The sequence below is a fragment of the Haliotis cracherodii genome, unplaced genomic scaffold (assembly GCF_022045235.1).
Source record: "Haliotis cracherodii isolate W230 unplaced genomic scaffold, xgHalCrac1.p SCAF_17, whole genome shotgun sequence".
In the NCBI taxonomy this organism is placed as follows: Eukaryota; Metazoa; Mollusca; class Gastropoda; order Lepetellida; family Haliotidae; genus Haliotis; species Haliotis cracherodii.
In genome coordinates this window covers 7532411-7551232 of record NW_027266272.1, presented here as the reverse complement: position 1 = coordinate 7551232, position 18822 = coordinate 7532411, and the positions used below count along the sequence as shown (strand labels likewise).

Sequence of the window (18822 nt, the reverse complement as noted above, 5' to 3'; positions counted from 1 at the left end):
CAGAAGTGTTTGGCTTGTGTTGGGTCCGACTTGGCCCGGGCTGTCAAAATGCACTTGAAACACACAAATGTATCATCAAATGTCTTTAAATCTATAGACTATCATTATATCTACCTATATACAACTTTATAGTGTCTCAGTTCGCTGTATTTAAAGAAAACAAGGTGCTCAAAGTGAAGCCCTTTTCCCTCTACATTCTCAACATAGCCTCTATCAGAAGTGTTTGGCTTGTGTTGGGTCCGACTTGGCCCGGGCGGTCAGAATCTACTTTAAACACAAAAATCTACCTTCAAATGTGTTTACATCTATATATATATATATACTTTTATTCCTCCATAGGAGAGTTACAAGGTATAATATTAAAGATAAATACATGACAATAATTACCTTGTCAGAGAATACCACCATATACCACTGTGGTAACGGATTTTCTTAGTAAGTTCCGTCCATATATTGAAAACGGTAGAGTCCTCGAATTACACTTCGTGAGTAAGAGCGACAGGTATCTGGATCAGTATCCAAAGGTGGCTTACAGGACAACAAACAAGCTACAAGATCATAGTCTGATTTGCTGTGGAGTTCAACGCTGATGTCAACGGGACCTATACACACAATGTCACACCATAAGTTCTCTCTTATTGTTTCCTTACTCGCACAGTGGCACAGTACGTGAGTCAGCAAGTCATGGTAGTTAATACCACAATGTGTACAGGTACCATGTAATTTCCCCGGCCTCCACATCGCACACATGTGGACAACAAAACAGGCAGCTGCCTTTAACTCAGGATAGTCTCTAGCTATCCTCCACGCCACGTGTGGGGTCACATCCGGATGAATACTCTTAAAGTGCACAGTGTCAGGGTCTGATGAAAGTCTTTCCCGCCATGCTCGTACTTCAAAAGTATTCACGGCTTCTTTGACTGTTCTTTTCCATATATTCCGTCCCAGGAATGTACCGGAACTAAGAAATGCCTCCAGATGACAGTACAGTGAGTACTTGTGGAGGATGCGACATATGTCTGGGACAAAGCCCATACTTGTGGATGAACACTTATGCATATACATGAAGATACGAGTCATAAAAACCTTCTTAGAAAGCAGATGATTAGAACAGTTACAGAGGTGGCCAAGAAAGAGTAGCTTCCTGATGTTGATAAATGATTCTATGGGGAGCCAGCCGAGAAGAGCATTAACTATGTCAGACCTAGTATGACGTGGAAGTCCCTGTGCCATTTTGAGAATGGACCTCTGTGCTCTTTCTAAAGCCAGAATTTCTGCCTTGGAAATCATCGACCAGAGTTCACACCCAAACATAGCCTTTGGAATACAAACTGCCTTAATAAGTTTTGAGCTTGTCATGGGGTTTAGAGCGCGTTCATGCAGTCCCGATTTGACGAGTGCCATGGCTGATGCTTTCATCTTCGAGCAGCTCTCCAGAGTTCTCTCCCATGAGTTAAATTCAGAGTTCAATATAATACCAACGTGCTTAAGCTCATTTGTCACTGGGATATCACGTCCATAGAGTATAACACTAGAAGCAGCTGCTTTTCTGTCACTATATCTGACAATCTGGCTCTTGGAAGGAGAGAAGGTAAACCGCCAGTCTGAACTATATCTTTCACAGATGGTCACCATCTTCTGCAGATTTGCTGATACTGGACTAACAATTGCTATATCGTCCGCTTGAGTGGGTGCCATTACATGGATATCCAAGATCACTGCACCAAGTTTGCTGGTGGACAGTTTCTGTAACAGTTCATCTATGTATAGCAGGTAGAGTTTTGCCGACAGGACGCTTCCTTGCCGAACACCTCTTGATAACGGAAACCAGTATGATCTTGTGTTATTAACAAGGACGCTGCTCTCGAGGAACTTGTAGCTATTGTCAAATATCCTCCACAGTGCATCTGGGATTCCAAGATGATACAGCTTGAATAAAAGTCCTTGGTGCCATACTGTGTCAAACGCTTTTGAACTGTCTAGGAAGGCTACGTTGATGACGTCCGATCGCTCTTTATAATGAAGTATTGATTCTTGTACAATAAAGGAGGTGTCACTGGAGGAAAGGCCTTTCTGGAAACCACATTGTTGTATACATGGAAAGGATTTACTGTTGGTGAGCTGTGGGATTCTTCTGCTTACAATGACTTCAAATACCTTGTATATAACCGGCAATAGGGTTACCCCTCGATAAGAATCCGGTAACACGCGAGACTTGTTGCCTCCCTTGAATATCGGAATGATAGTGCCTCTTTTCCATTGGGCAGGGATGTATCCAGATGTAATAACGAGGTTAAAGAGTTCTGACAAGCACTTTGTAAGGTATTTTCCACCATATCGAAGATGTTCATAAAATATGTTGTCCATTCCAGCAGCCTTGTTGCGTTTTAGGGTTTTGCAAATTGATGTTATTTCTCCTGGACTTGTTAGAAGATCAACTGATGACTGATCAGTGCTCTGTATGTCTAAACGTATTCTTTTCACGTGAGCCTCAATGTGCTTCCTAAACTCTTGATCAAAGTGAAGCTCATCTTGATCGCTTGATACCTGTTTCATGTGGTTTGCCATGGTGGTACAGATTTCTTGGGGATTTCTTGTTTGCACACCTTCTGCTTCAAGGCATGCAATCTGTTGTTTTCTGTTCCCACGTCGAATTAAAGTCCAAAACATCTTCTGATCTAGGTCACCACAATCATCTATCTGTTTAAAGTACTCATTTTCATACTGTGCTGCTGCCTCCAATAAAGCGTATCTAAATTTATCTTTTGCTTCCTTATAGCATCTGAAAGTGCTGTGTTCCCTTCCTCGGGGTTGCCCAGCATTGATCCATTCAGTTCTACAGTTCCACATGAACTTATGAAGGATATCAACTTTACCTTTCCAGTATGGCTTAAGATATTTCTTAAACTTTTTCTTATGTAAATACATTTCACTTGCTTCTGTTAGACACTGGACTATCTGATCACTATAGGTGTCTATATCATCATGTGTACATCCAACCTTGGGGCAAGAAATAGGCCAGAGAAGATGTGAGACTGCATATGTATAGTCCTGGATCGATCCATCTTCTAGTGCTTTATCCCATGAATATTTTGTGTAGACATTTCCTTGGTCGTCATCTGTCGGAATCTTGTCATATGAAATTGTGCAGAGAACCGGATGGTGATCAGAGACGTTGAATGGATTATCATCTTTTACACAAGCAGTAGCTACTAGTCCTTTGAGGTCTTCTGAGATCATTATATAATCGACGGCAGAGACTGGACCTCCATTATAAGCTTGAAAGGTAAATATCGGACCAACACAATTAGATTGCATGTTCACAGGGGACAAATTTGAACTGGTCAGGAATTTCGACAGAATTCCATCACGACTGCTCAGAGCAGGATTGTACCTAGGTCCACGGGCAGTGGCATTAAAATCTCCCATCACTATTACACTGCCTTTCAAGGAATATACATCACAAATGTCTTTTAGATTATCCACATAAAAAGAATAAAGTTCTTCAGGGCGGTTTGATGGGGGCAGGTATACACAGAAGATGTACATGGAGTGATCCTGTTTAAAGGACAGTTCTATTCCAGAGATTCTATCACAGTCTAAGTTGATTTCGTTGATAAAGGTCTTCATGGATTTCTTACAAAGTAATGCTGTACCACCACTAGGAAGGCCTCGTCGAGTACAATGCTCTGGTTCTAAAGGTGTTTGGGCAATATAGTAGTAATCATTGTTAATAGTATCCATAAAACACAGATTATATTCATGAAGCTGGTGATCAGCTATTGCACAGATATCCACACAGTTAGCATTTAGGCAATCATTTAAATAAGGAACGCTAGACATGATGCCTCTAGCATTCCAACACATTAATGAAAGACAGTTATGGTCCAAGGGCATTATCAACATAGTCCGGGTGTTTCTGAGTCTGGGGAAGTCATCTGATTGTTCTTTCTTTCATTAATATGTTGCCAGAATTGCTCGCGGGATAGCCACGGCTTCATAAAAATATTTTCGGGCCAGAAGTCTTTGCTTTCAAGTTTATCTTTATCTTTGGCTAGGACATTTACCTGGGCTGATGCTGTCCTCTTCTCATCACGATTAAAAAATCTCACGTAGGTAACAGTAACAGCTTTCTTTTCCAAGTAACGCCTCACAGATTCTGCTGTATTGTTCTTGTGTATTCCACCCACATAGAACCTTGCAGTCCTGACTTTGGCAGGAGCTGCACGGAACTCTTCCTGTATATCCATCGTTGCAGCACACTGATCTGTGCCAACATGTACTACAATTCTAGATGGAGTGTTTCCCGTTGGTTGAGGTATGGACGATTGGTTATAGCTGTTGACAATGGAACTAGTAACAAAAGTCTTGCTCTCATTCCTGGAGGGATTATTTTCCTGAGATGTGGACACGTGGTTACACCCGTCACTAATGGGAGTAGTATAAGACGTCTCGCTGTGATTTCCCTGTACACACTGACTGTATGTTCGTTTTGATACATCCGTTCCATTAGTATGTTGAGTACTCATGTCCATCTGTGTAATGTTGGTGGCAATTCGCGAAGTGTCTGTAGAATCGTGTCCGCGTGTAACATCATCTTGTACATCATGTGAATTACTCACGTTTGCATCTCTGCTTTCAGTATGTTTCCATTGAAGTAAGGTATCATGATCACGATTGTTGCTATTGTTGTTAGAATTATTCTTCCCATTTTCTGTGTGTTCAATCACATTTACACATTGTGATACTGTAATTTCATCCATATGTGGTGACTTTTCTGAAGCTTTAAGCTTCAACTGTTTCTCCATAGACGCCATCTTCCGTTTAATATCCGTCGCTGTCCTTGTATTAGTGCGACACGTTTTATCAACCTCTGTGACGTCACTTTCCAATGCGTCAAGACTTTTGCTCAGGAGCGAGACTTTTGACCTCAGACTCGTTATTCCCATACTACGATCATCCGAGATCCGTGTTATTTCGAGGCACTTTTCATCCACTTTCAACTTTGAGTCATTTAAAGTTTTTCTCAGGTCCGTAACCTTTTTGTCCAACTTTACAGTTATGGCTGTCAGCTTATCTATATCAACTTTCTTAGTCACCAATTCAGCTTGCATAACAGCTTGGTTTTCACTCGCCTTTGTTACTTCCCCTTTCAGTGTACTGAGACTTGTCTTTATGCCTTCGACAACAGATTTACATTGATTCAGTTCATTCTGTATGTCTTTATTCTCGCTTCGTAACTGTTCTACAGCCTTGATCATATTCACTCTCAATTTCTCTGCTGTAGTTTTCACCTTGGTTGTTTCATTTTTAGCAGCGTAGTGTTCGGTCCGACTTGGCCTGGGCTGTCAAAATCAACTTTAAACACACATATGTATCTTAAAATGTGTTTACATCTATAGATTAGTATTAAATCTACCTAAATACCACTTTATAGTGTCTCAGATCGCTGTCCTTAAAGAAAACAAGGTGCTCAAAGTGAAGCCCTTTTCCCTCTACATTCTCAACATAGTCTCTATAAAAAGTGTTTGGCTTGTGTTGGGTCCGACTTGGCCCGGGCTGTCAAAATCTACTTTAAACACACATATGTATCTTCAAATGTATTTACATCTATAGAATAGTGTTATATCTACCTATACACCACTTTATAATGTCACAGTATATCGCATTCAAAGACAACTGGACCGTTAAAGTCAAGCACTTTTACTGTATTTTATTAAGAAAATCCCTGTTAAAAGTGTTCGGTTCGACTTGGCCTGGCCTGTCAAAATCAACTTAAACCTTACAGATATATCATCAATGGGTTCACATCTAAAGATTAGTATTATATCCACCTAAATACCACTTTATAGAGTCTCAGATGGCTGTACTTAAAGAAAACAAGGTGCTCAAAGTGAAGCCCTTTTCCCTCTACATCCTAGACATAGTCTCTATAAAAAGTGTTTGGCTTGTGTTGGGTCCTACTTGGTCCGGGCTGTCAAAATCTACTTTAAACACATAGATGTATCATCAAATGTGTTTTATATCTATAGATTAGTATTTTATCTACCTATATACCACTTTATAATGTTTCAGTACATCGTATTTAAAGAAAACTGGTCCGTTAAAGTCAAACACTTTTCCTGTATTTTCTTAAGAAAATCTCTGTCAGAAGTGTTGGGTCCGACTTGGCCCGGGCGGTCAAAATCAACTTAAACCTCACAGATGTATATTCAAATGTATTCACATCTATAAACGAGTATAATATTAACCTATATACCACTTTAAAGTGTCTCGGTTCGCTGTATTTAAAGAAAACAAGGTGCTCAATGTGAAGCCCTTTTCCCTCTACATTCTCAACATAGTCTCTATCAAAAGTGTTTGGCTTGTGTTGGGTCCGACTTGGCCCGGGCTGTCAAAATCAACTTTAAACTCACGGTTGTATCATCAAATGTGTTTATATCTATACCTTGTTTTCTTTAAATACGATGTACTCTGACGGGAACATAAACATCATAATGATAATGATGATGATAGTTGTTTATGATGAGGATGATCACCATATTTTAACGTCTGTGTTGTGATTAACAAGGAGGCCTTTCATGATTGAATTTAATCGTGCACTATTGCACATATTTATTTATCTGAAGATCCTCTTGTGAAGCATGTCAAGACTGAAAACAAGTCATTCAATGGATTTTCCTAAACGACCCATTGATGCAGTACTGAATATCAATGTTAATGTTTATTTTGTTGATGGTGCTGGACGGTACAGAAATGAGTGTCAATCAAGCGAAGTGCCATATCAAATCGACCTAGAACCAGTCACTTGCTACTCGAAAACGTCAATGTGTGATTTTGTGTCAAAGTTGATGTCCAGCTTGACACAAACACAGTATCTTTGGCATGGTTCGATCCTCTTGTTACCGTACTGCGTGGTTTTGACTCCGAGACCATCAATGGTACGACCCAGAATATGCAGAGGGCGTCGTGGGAAATGATAATTACATATAAAATTCTTTGGAATACGCCCAAATACAGAGTCAGACGTATCCAAGCGAACAAACCTGATATGGTCCTTTTTGATAAATCCAATGAAAGCATTGTATGACCGATTTATCTGTTTCTTTTGAAACTAATGAGATTCAGGAGAAACAAGGCAAAGACAGTATGAGGACCGTACTAACGAAATGTCAAGCTAGCTTCCCAAGTTGTTATACTCGCCATTCATGACAAGAAAAATCCCGTTTCCTGACGCTTAAAATAGTGTTTATATTAATTAAAATGCACACATTTCCAAATATTCGAAATATTCCAGTGTCCATACCGTCCACTATCCTTGAAGGATAATGATGACGTAGACGACAAAAACGACAACGACAACAACGATGTGCTGGATTGACTTTCAGAAAGCATATGATTCTGTCTGTTTGGGAATGTTTGGACATGTTGTAGACATTTTTGTCAGTGTCCACATCGTCCACTATCATGGAAGGTGTATCTTGCCACATATGTTTGCGGGTAGAGACACAAAACCAAATAAAGACATGACACATGTGTATGCATACAATTTGGAATAATATGGAAAGTTTACAATCCTAGACACATTCCACATTAAGCCATGTTAGATCATGTTTACACTGCAGTTTTATGTATGAGAACACAAGAAAGTACGGATTTGTCAGTCATTCAAATCTCGGGTTCAGCAAAAGTTTTCGTATCTATTTTTAGTAAAAATCGTTAGGAGTTTTGCGATCAGGGTGTTAGTTGTCAATTTTAGGTGCTTAAAATGCACTTTAATGAATCCTTGGAGTCTGTAACCTTGAGAAACGTTGTAATGTTATTAATACAAAAATCAGTAAAAGATAAAGCATATATTTTGTGACCGGAACTAGCATGTTCGAGGTAAAGCTTACGTTTTGTGTACCATCAAAAGCATGCCAGTGATGACATTTCTTCAAAACATGACAAAATCCCTATCATCCACAACATGAGATGTCAGGCTCGCTGACTTGGTTGATTGGATGCATATCATCTTATCCCAATTGTTTGGATGTCAATCACTGGATTGGCAGGTCCAGACTTGATTATTTGCATGACCTCCGTCATATAGCTGGCATATTGCTGAGTGTGGCGTTAAACAAAAAAACAAACAAACAAACAAAACATATAAATTTAACCGCTTATTTCAAATTCGAGATAAAAATACATAGCGCCAATTTGAACTCCCAATCTGACTTTACAATAGAACTGTGTACCATGATATCGAAGTTTGAATTTGCCACCGTGACAGCTTTAAGAAATCTTAATTAGAATTTTACTTAACTGTAAACAATTCTCCTCGATACAGGTTGAGGAATCCGTAATGAAGTCAAAGAAGGTGATCATTTGCAACATTGTCAAACTTAGTTTCATCCACAGAAACCACGGACCTTTTTCGCAAAACTAAAATTCAACTCAATCCTTCACTTGTTTTTCTGTCACAATGTTTATTGATTATTACCTGCGAAATACATTTCAATTAGTCATCGAGATACATGTCAATTAGCCACACTTTACACCTGTTGTATTCTGAATTGATCGTCTATGCAATCGTATTTCTATGGATCTATAATACACAGTCTGTTACTCAGTCTTATTTCGCTTATCGACTTTCTACATAGGTGAACAGGGACATTTATTTTACATGCAAACAACATGTTATTCAGGAAAATATAATTACATGATAGGGGTTTGTGAACACACAAATAATTATTTATTCAAACACCTCTTCCTTTAAAAAACATATATATTAACACACACAAATGGTTTTTACAAACAATAGTTGATTTTATGCTTCCAAACAAACCACACGCAAGCTATTGTTGAATTTTAAAATATAGCCTAGGTAAATGTATCCACAATCATATTTAATCACAAATATCGTTCTGTTCTATATAAATGTAACAAGTGAACTAACCATTTCAGTGGATCTCAACATGGACAAAACTGTTGGAGATGTTCAATGAGTGAATGTTTATTTAATGAAGTAAAAACGTAGATTCTTTCTTTTGGTAAATACATGTAGCTGTACATCTTATAGATGTTCCAAGACAAAATGATATAATATCTACCTGTATACCACTTTATAGTGTCTCAGATCGCGGTATGTAAAGAAAACTTGGTGCTCAAAGTGAAGCCCTTTTCCCTCTACATTGATGATACAGCTGTGCGTTTAAAGTTGATTTTGACAGCCCGGGCCAAGTCGGACCTACCACAAACCAAACACTTCTGTTAGAGACTATGTTGAGAATCTAGAGGGGAAAGGGCTTCACTTTGAGCACCTTGTTTTCTTTAAATACGATGTACTGTGACATTATAAAGTGTTTTATATGTAGATACAATACTAAGCTACAGATATTAACACATTTGATGATACATCTGTGTGTATAATTGATTTTGACAGCCCGGGACAAGTCGGACCGAGCACCACTTCTGATAGAGACTATGTTGAGAATGTAGAGGGAAAAGGGCTTCACTTTGAGCACCTTGTTTTCTTTAAAAAACGCGATCTGAGACACTATAAAGAGATATTTAGGTAGATATAATACTAATCTATAGGTGTGAATCCATTTCATGTTACATCTGTGAGGTTTAAGTTGATTTTGACAGCCCGGGCCGAGTTGGACCGAACACTTGTGAGACTGTTGAGAGTATGGGGAGAAGAGGTCTACTTTAACCAACGTGTCTGCTTTATACACGATGAACAGTGACATTATTAAGTGGTATTTACATAGATATAGTACTATCCTATAAATATAAACACTATGCCGACAGATGGAAATTTATATCGCGAGAGCTAGAAGTATTTGATACGTTTCAAATCTTATTTCGTTTAACGATTGCTCTTTTACATGTTACCTAGATCAGCGACGCTTACACACAGCTCCACTTTCTGGATTTCAAGCGATTTACTCCGAAATACCTAATTATGTTTCACGTTTTTGGTTGGTGATTGTTCATTAATGTCATGTGTGTATGTTGCATCAATAATAATATATGATCGCCGATAATGAAGTAATTAGCCAATAACACTTTGGCCCGTCTTGGCCCGGCCCGGCCCTACTTTTAGGCAATGCCCTCGTCAGTTGTCTAATACGGTCAAGAGTAAGATCTTCCGGAAGACCACTGCACTGGAGGTATGTGGATTATTGAGGAGGTACTACGTGTTTGGAACTGGGAGTTGAACACTAAGCACTTTTAGAGAAGAGCTCACAATAAAACTTTATGGACTCGCGGACGGACTGTTTTCATTTCAAGACGTACATTTATCAGTTTGAACTTCCTAACTGTAACAATAACTGAACTTTACGCCTTTTATACACATTTGTGATGGGGCGACAATGCGACAACGAGACATATTTTGACCTTGAAAATGTCTCGTTACGGCATCGTCGCCCTTTTGTAAAATAAAGAAAAGGATTATCAAAGAGCGACAATGCGAACACGCGACAATGCGACAAATGGCCAATTGTCGCGCTTTTGTTAATTTTGACACGTTTTGCTTGTTTTTGTAAAGGCGTCAATGCGACAATGCGACAACGAGACAATGTCCCTTCCATAGTAATCCGTGCAAATAAAACTGAGTAATGAAATAGAAGTCTGACATGCCAGTTAAAAGATAGAGTGTTGCAGCTTCTGATTTCATAGATCTTCAAGAAGGGTTATCAATAATGGGATGGGTGATGAGTTCAAATGCATACGCTGTGATTAACAATAATGCTCCGAGTCAATACATTTTGTCAAATGTATGACATGTATTACGTGAATGAACATATTGTTTATACTCGTCCATGTTTTTGACGGACAAAATAATTTACATGCTCGGTAAAACTGAGGACGGGCATCATTGTGTGTTTCCGTGCTTTGTTCAGGTGAACAATTGACTTGTCCTTGCATGTGTTTGTGACGGGTGCCACTTGTGTGGCAGTATACGCTCACCTTTTCCCGAACACCCATTGGATGACCTGAACCACTTCGGATTTTTATCCCACATCAGTCTGATACACCATGATATAACTGAAATACTGATATACTGTACAGTTGAAAATGATGTTTGATGCGATTACCGTAGTGTGTTACTGCAACTGTTCATATTTTGTGCAGTGATGTTATGTAATATGTAAAAGAAAGCATATTCAATTATCCAATTGATTTGAATAGAATATACTTGCGTCAGTGTATTTTATTAACGCCCCAAATCGTAATTTAAACACATAAAATAACAGATCACGCATGGTGCCTTGACTTACTACTAGATTTAATGGGCCACCCCGGAATAAAATAGTTCCCCCCAAAGCGAGGAACACATGTTTAAGTATGTTTACAAGAAATATATTCCAAACAATATCCTCATTAGATGAGAAGATCTTTTACAGAATTACCTCAGTAAGTCAATTACAATGACAGAGCGTCGTAATACATTTACATCAAGTACAATACGTCAAAATGGCCGACACGATAAACGTGACGGGAGATATTTTCGAAGTTGTTAATTAACCTGTGGCTATTTCAAGCCTTTGGCATCACTGATCAATTGGCCGATCATTGAAAGGTGATTGTGAAGATGTGTCAAATAGATACTAAGGTAAATTCATAGATTTCTGTAAATTGTCACTGCGACAGTTTGGATTTTTTTTCGTGTTTTTTTCTCTCTGGGATGGGTTGTAGCGAGGGTATCCTTAAATGGGCTTGCAACCACGCTTCTGTATGAATTCGTACTAGGGAATTCCAAGGGTTTTCCCCAGGAATGTGGAAGTAGTCAGTGTTTACGCCTTTTCAAGAATACAGTCACGTGAAGAACGTCATGAGACCGACCTCGCGTCCAAGTCGTATATCTTGTAAACTTCACATTAAAAAAATAGTTATTGTTATAACCAAATGAAACACAACCCATTATCCGATAGGGGTAACTGTACATAGCCGTTACCACAATAAACTTAGTAACATTGTTTGGTTTGACTTCTTGGCGCGTGTCTGAATTCCATTAACATGTAACATATCCTAAAACTAGCTTATCAGCAAATCTCGCTGCACTGCGCGCGAGAGATACTAGAGCAAGGCATGCCAGAAATACGAAACCTAAAGCTTCCGAAAGGAAGCCTTGGACATCACGTGCGTCGGGGGACCAGCGCCATCTGATTGGCCGTTAACAGTTGTACAAGGCGGAGCAAAAAGCATCGTTTTTCCGTCCATTTTACGCTTGAAAAACTCGACCCTTTTCTGGACACTTTCTAGACGCTGACCAATTAATCAATTTTAATGAATATTTAGTCGTTTTTCCGTCCAATGACCATATACGGAAAAAAACGACGTTTTCGTGTTTGCAGTGCATGTAGTGTCATATGCTTTTTCTAGATCGAAAAGATAGACACTGCATGTTGTTTGTTTATAATGGCATTCTTAACGAATGACTCCAATCGAACTAAATGGCCAATGGTACTGCGATTTTTACGGAAACCACATTGAATATTGTCATTAAATCTTTTGATTCCAAGTACCATGTTCATCTGTTATTGACCATGCGTTGCATGGTTTTAGAAACACAGCTGGTTAATGAAATAGGTCGATAACTGGAGGATCAGTATGATCACGTCCAGGTTTCGGTATAGGAACAATAATAGCTTCTCGCCATGAAGAAGGAAATTCTCCTGACGTCCAAATTTTGTCAAATATTGTTAATGGGGTTTCTAAACATGATGTTTATGTTTTAAGAGTTGATAATGTATAATATCAGACCCCGCAGCAGTAGCATGAGCCTGCCCAAGCGCAGTAATGAGCTCATGGATGGAACATATTTCATTGTAATGTTCCCCATTATCTGAATTAAAATTTATAGGTTTCTTTTCTTGCTGCTTTGTTATTTTTGGAATTAAGGGACATATTTCGGGGAGGAAGAATGTTAAGCCAAAGTTTCACCAATTGTATTGGCCATATCAGAAGAATCGATTAATAATTCATTTCCATTTTGAGATGGTGGATACTAGATTTAGAACTCTAACCTTTTATTTTCTGAATCATGTTCCCCACCTTAGACATCGGCGTACGTGAATTTATCGTGGAGACATAAGTTTGCCAAGACTGACGTTTTTTTTGTTTAAATGTACGCCGTGCTTTAGCATTTAGTATTTTAATTTTAATTTTATTCAAAGACCATAGGATGGCGAGGTAAATATTGTTCAGTTTTTTCCTTGCCTTCCTAGCTAGTTTGCACAGAAGGATCTATGTGATATAGTTGTTTTTTATTTAAATAACATGGGAATATGTGTCTAATGCAAATGCGTATAAAATAATCAGGTTTGTATGAGTAAATGTAATGCACTTCATATTGTTATCAACGTTAGCTGTGTGGCCAGACTAATGAGGACGTCCCTCCATATATGTACATGACATGTGGTTTTAACCGAAGTGATTAACATGAGCATCGATCCACGCAATTGGGATGGATGACATGCATCAACCAAGTCAGCGAGCCTGACCACCCGATCCCGTTAGTCGCCCTATGCTTGGCGTAAAACGCGACTAACGTGATCGGGTGGTCAGGCTCGCTTACTTGGTTGATGCATGTCATCCATCCCAGTTGCGTGGATCGATGCTCATAATATTAATCACTGGATTGTCTGGTCCAGACTCTATTATTTACAGACCGCCGTCATATAGCTGGAATATTGCTGAGTGCAGCGTTAAAAAACCAACGAACCAACCGCAGACCATGTGAGTGAGTGAGTTAAAATCTAACGTCGAATCAGCATTATCTCAGCCATATAGCGACCGCAGTACATGTATATGTACATACATCATCTGTGATATAACCAAAATGCTTATGGTATTCATCACACCGTATATGCTAGTGTTTAAATGTATGTATGTAGATTTGTACCAGGCAAGAGACACGATGCAAGTTGATCATAAATCAAATATTCATGTCAATAAGAATATTTATTGACAGCATTATTAGAGCAGGGATATATTACATGTATTTATCACATATTACATAACCTGCCCATGGAATGCATTCACAGTGTAGCATCATAGTATGCATAGTGTGTATGGAGACAATTGCCATGGCCCGCAACGCGTTGGCGGCGTGATAGTCCCAAAAACCTCCTAATTAGTGCCATAAAACAATAAAATTATTCAGATAATTCGCGAATTATTTGCAACTTATCCGCGGATTATCCGCAATTTTACTGCAGAAGACGACAACAACACTTCTGCGTTGAAGCGTAACATGCAAACTAATCTAACTCATACAGGACTAAACAGGAAATCGGTTTAACTGAGTATCTGGTGGAGAACACAATTTGTTACATACTGATAATTGTGATATTAAGGTTTGAATTTTAAGAAAAGAGTCTGATTGAGTTATAGCAGATTTATCTTTATGGATAATAATTGATTGCCTAACTGTATCTTCATATAGTTTTCCTTGACACGATGGCACCTAATATGATAATACTATTACCCATTATTATGAGAACACTTAACTCTGTACATACTGATGCCTCTGATTAATGGGTTTATGGGTTTTATATAATGTCCAAACATTCTTGAAATTTGAAATGCTAGGGCGCCGCTATTGACTGCATGTAAGCACGTTACGGTCCTTAGTCTTGCAACCGCTGTTCATAGGTTGGAATCTCAAAGAAGAGAAAAAACACATGTATATGCGGTTGTTCATATTTTTAGTACAAGGTGCACCTTTTGTTATGGGTGTGTTTAACCGAGCATCATGATTAATAGGCCGATGGCATCTGGCCCTGATATCAAAAGGTGGGTCATGAAATGACTATACCACAGAATGGACACAATATAGGGAAAATCTAAGCACAATGTTTATAACCCCCATTACTAAATATGAAAAACAAAACTGATCTTTTACAAAAAAGTAAAGTATTAATTACTCCAAGACCCACTCAATACCAAAACAAGTAGGTGGGGTGAGGTGAAATGGGGTTTAACGTCGCGTCCAAGATAATTGCATATATATAGCGACGTGCATGCACGTGTGTGTGTGTTTGTGCTTGTACTAGTCCGGACTGATGCCGATTTATAGGGCTAGCTCACTGAGATACCATGCCGCAGTTTAACATGAATACCCCACTTCGACACAGTATACTGACTCCGAGCCGACCAGTCCTTGTTTTAGCCCCTTAACGCCGTGCGCCAGACAGGGTAACAACAAGTACCATCTTTTAACGTCTTTTGGTATGACGCGGCCGGGGATCGGACCTTCCGCTCTCCGGGCGGACTCTCTACTACTAGACCACGGAGCCGGTCCAAAAACAAGTAAATAGAAAGAGACATCAACGTCTGACTGATATAAATGTGGTTGTCTGCACTAACGCAGACATAGTTATGACAAAAGTAACGCGTTTCTATAACCTTGAATACATAGATGTATATAATATAAAGTATGGAACATCTTCATATAATAACTGTACATGTATAAGCGACGGATTTTAGGAATAGGTCGAATATTTATTTAATTCTTTTTAGAAAGAATGTTTAAATATACTACACACAACAATTATGGGAACACCCCTAAATTTCATAGCCATGTAGAAAACTTAACGTGGCTTGGTCATTTATGAACTTCAGTAAATGCAACTTTTTGTGTGCACTGAGGGCACTTTAAATAACGTGTTGAGTCATGCATTTTTGCAAGTGCTTCATTTTTTGAAGAATTTGGTCAAATTGATTAAATGCTAAAACAGGAAAGACTCCCTCGCCATGTCAAATTAAAACGCCAAAACACAACAACCTAGTGCACGTGAAAGTCAGAATTCCCATGCAGTTGGTGGCAACTTTTCTTTATAAAGAAGCTGCAGACACTGTGAAGTTACACATTTCCTTAAACATGCCCCAGCGAAGACCGTTAAGCATTCACGACAGGAGTAGGGCCATAGCGTGGCTACAAGATGGTGCATCAATAAGGAATGTTGCCCGTCGTCTTCAAGTGTCACCGCCTGTCATTCACAGACTGAGGGAAGTGCAGGACAGACCGCATTCTGGTAGACCCAGAATATCATCTAGGGCAGATGACCGATACGTTGTGCTGCAGGCCCTTCGGAACCGGTTCACAACAGCCAGTGCTTTGAGACTGCAACTCCGACAAGCAACACAAACCAACGTAAGCGTATCGACCATCAGGAACCGCCTCAGAGCTGCTAATTTAAGGTCACGTCGTCCAGCTGTACGTCCTCATCTTCGTCCTCTTCACCGAGCTGCAAGACTTGCCTGGGCCAGGGCACATTTGAGATGGGATAATCAACAATGGTCCATTGTTCAATCTTGTTCAAGGCAATTTGAATGGAGTGAGGTATCGTGACGAGATTTTGCGCCCTCTTGTCCTACCACAGTTGAACAACATTGGTCCAGGAGCAATCCTGCAAGATGACAATGCCAGACCACATCGGGCTAGAGTCGTTAGAGACTTCCTGCAACAGAACTATGTGACTGTGTTGCAGCGGCCAGCATATCCACCGGATTTGGCTCCAATTGAGCATCTTTGGGATGTTCTGGGACGACCTGTAGGGGACAATCATGGAGTTGCACCAGCTCTTCAGGTTCTGGTTCAGTGGCTCCAAATGGAATGACATGCGATTCCACAGGCTACCCTTTGCACCCTTGCAATATCCATGAGGCGAAGATGCACCGAATGCATCAATCAACGTGGAGGACACACTCGCTATTGACATTGTGATTTCCATTTTTGACCCCCAATTTCTTATTCGACTTGTTCGTGTGTGCTTTTCAATGACAGCTACCTGTAAATGTTTTTGTTTTGAAGCTTGATAATCTGCTAATGCACAATTTTAATGATACGATCACATGTCATTAAATGTTCCTTTTTATAACAGAATATTTTGGTGTTCCCATAATTTTTGTGTGTAGTACATATTGTTTCACAGTGTGTCTGCGCATTTATATGATCTCCTTTATCTATCGTCAAGATCAACTATCCCTACCATCTCTGCTTGCCCCTTTTACCGCCCTTCGTCTCACATGCGGTAGTCGTCACTAGTCCCCGCCCTTGAATTGTGTAATAAACATCATAATAATAAACTATCGTGGACAGTGGAGCCACACACAGTAACATGGACATGCTAGGATGTAAATCAATTGCAAATATAATGGACAATAGAAACCAAATGTGGAGCTCGAGACAAGGACGATAGAATATTCTATATAATACAATTTCAGAATGCATTTTGAAATCTTGGTGTTCTGATTTTAGCAAAATGTATCATATATGTATTATGAAAAGAAGAGTAGATGTATTTATCTATAAGTGTCCATATTTTTAAAATTTGAAAATGCCCATCACTCTCGGATAGGGTATAATTGGAATTACAATCGAACAATGTTCTAGACAATTAAATAAAATATACTTTAGCGACACAGAAGTCCGAGTAAAAAAACATTCGCACATGAGTATGTTTATCTTAATAGCTCTTAATTCATACGTTTGTTTTACTTCAGGTTGTTATTTGTTCATCTTTGCCTTTTTAGAATAATATTAGAAGCAGGGAAATTGTTAGCACGTGTTAGAAATGCTCTACGAACTCTACGACGTTGTGATCAGTGAAATTAAGTCACTGTGTGTGTAATATAATACTGTGTGATTAATATACCTGCTGTTGCATCTTAAACCTGCCTCGTATTATTTGCATCTATTTGTCAGACACCTTTTGGCACGTCCTACACCACCGCACTTGAACCAACTTTGCACTTCGGTGTACCTAGTTCATATCAAACATTCCGGGGTAGAATAGGTCCTCAGCAACCCATGCTTGCCGTAAAAGGCGACTAACGGGATCGGGTGGTCAGGCTCGCTGACTTGGTTGATGCATGTCATCGATCCCAATTGCGTAGGTCGATGCTCATGACATTAATCACTGGATTGTCTGGTCAGACTCGATTATTTACAGACCGCCGCCATATAGTTGGAATTTTGTTGAGTTATCAGTCAAATTGTTTAGTATGTTTGACGAAGAAAAGCATTGTACAATGTTACTTACCTCCGTTTTAAAACTGCATACATCATGGTGTTATACTCAGATATATTTCCTAAATTGTTTTTAAATATTACTGCCCATAAATTGCTCAACTGTAAATAAATCGCTATATAGTCTCGTCGCTATATGGCTGAAACAGTAAGAGGCGACTAGCTGGATCGGGTGGTCAGGCTCGCCGACTTGGTTGATGCATGTCATCGATCCCAATTGCATGGATCGATGCTCATGATATCGATCACCGGATTGTCTGGTCCAGACTCGATTATTTACAGACCGCTGCATTATAGCTGGAATATTGCTGAGTGCGGCGTTAAACAATAAACCTAACCTATGGCAGAAGCAATGCCGATGCGACGTTAAATTTTAACTCCCTCACTCACTACTTACCTCCGCCGTTTCGCATACATAAATACGGGAACTTGATGAGTGAACCAGAGCCTATACTGCCACCGAGGAGGGTGATGAGGTAGTCCAAGTGGTGACGCCAACGTTCAGGTGCCATAGCTGGAACGAGATAAAAACGCTACTGTTGAATTCCACTATAATAACGCAAATAGACGACGCGTTTACCGCTGTTGCTGCATCAGCGAGCCAGCGTGATAAAGAGGTAGTAATGGAATAAATAAAGCCAACAGATAGACGTTAAATATCACTGCTAGGAAATAAACCTGTAAAATCATAAAAGTGCATGGACCCATATAGACATGGCATTATTAAGTGTCTAAATTACCATTTTAAGTGACTTAATTACCATATTAAGTGACTCAATTACCATGAAACAAAT

The 18822-nt window shown here is 39.3% G+C and overlaps 1 protein-coding gene across 1 annotated transcript in view; it reads right to left on the bottom strand.

The window, feature by feature from the left end:
• The window catches only part of LOC139465144 (sodium- and chloride-dependent glycine transporter 2-like), a 53524-nt gene extending 34984 nt beyond the window's left edge, over nucleotides 1-18540 (bottom strand). Inside the window, exon 1 of the mRNA XM_071246834.1 lies at nucleotides 18426-18540. Within this exon, the coding sequence (XP_071102935.1) occupies nucleotides 18426-18540 (115 nt within the window). The remainder of the gene's footprint in view (nucleotides 1-18425) is intronic.
• Nucleotides 18541-18822: the final 282 nt, after the last annotated feature.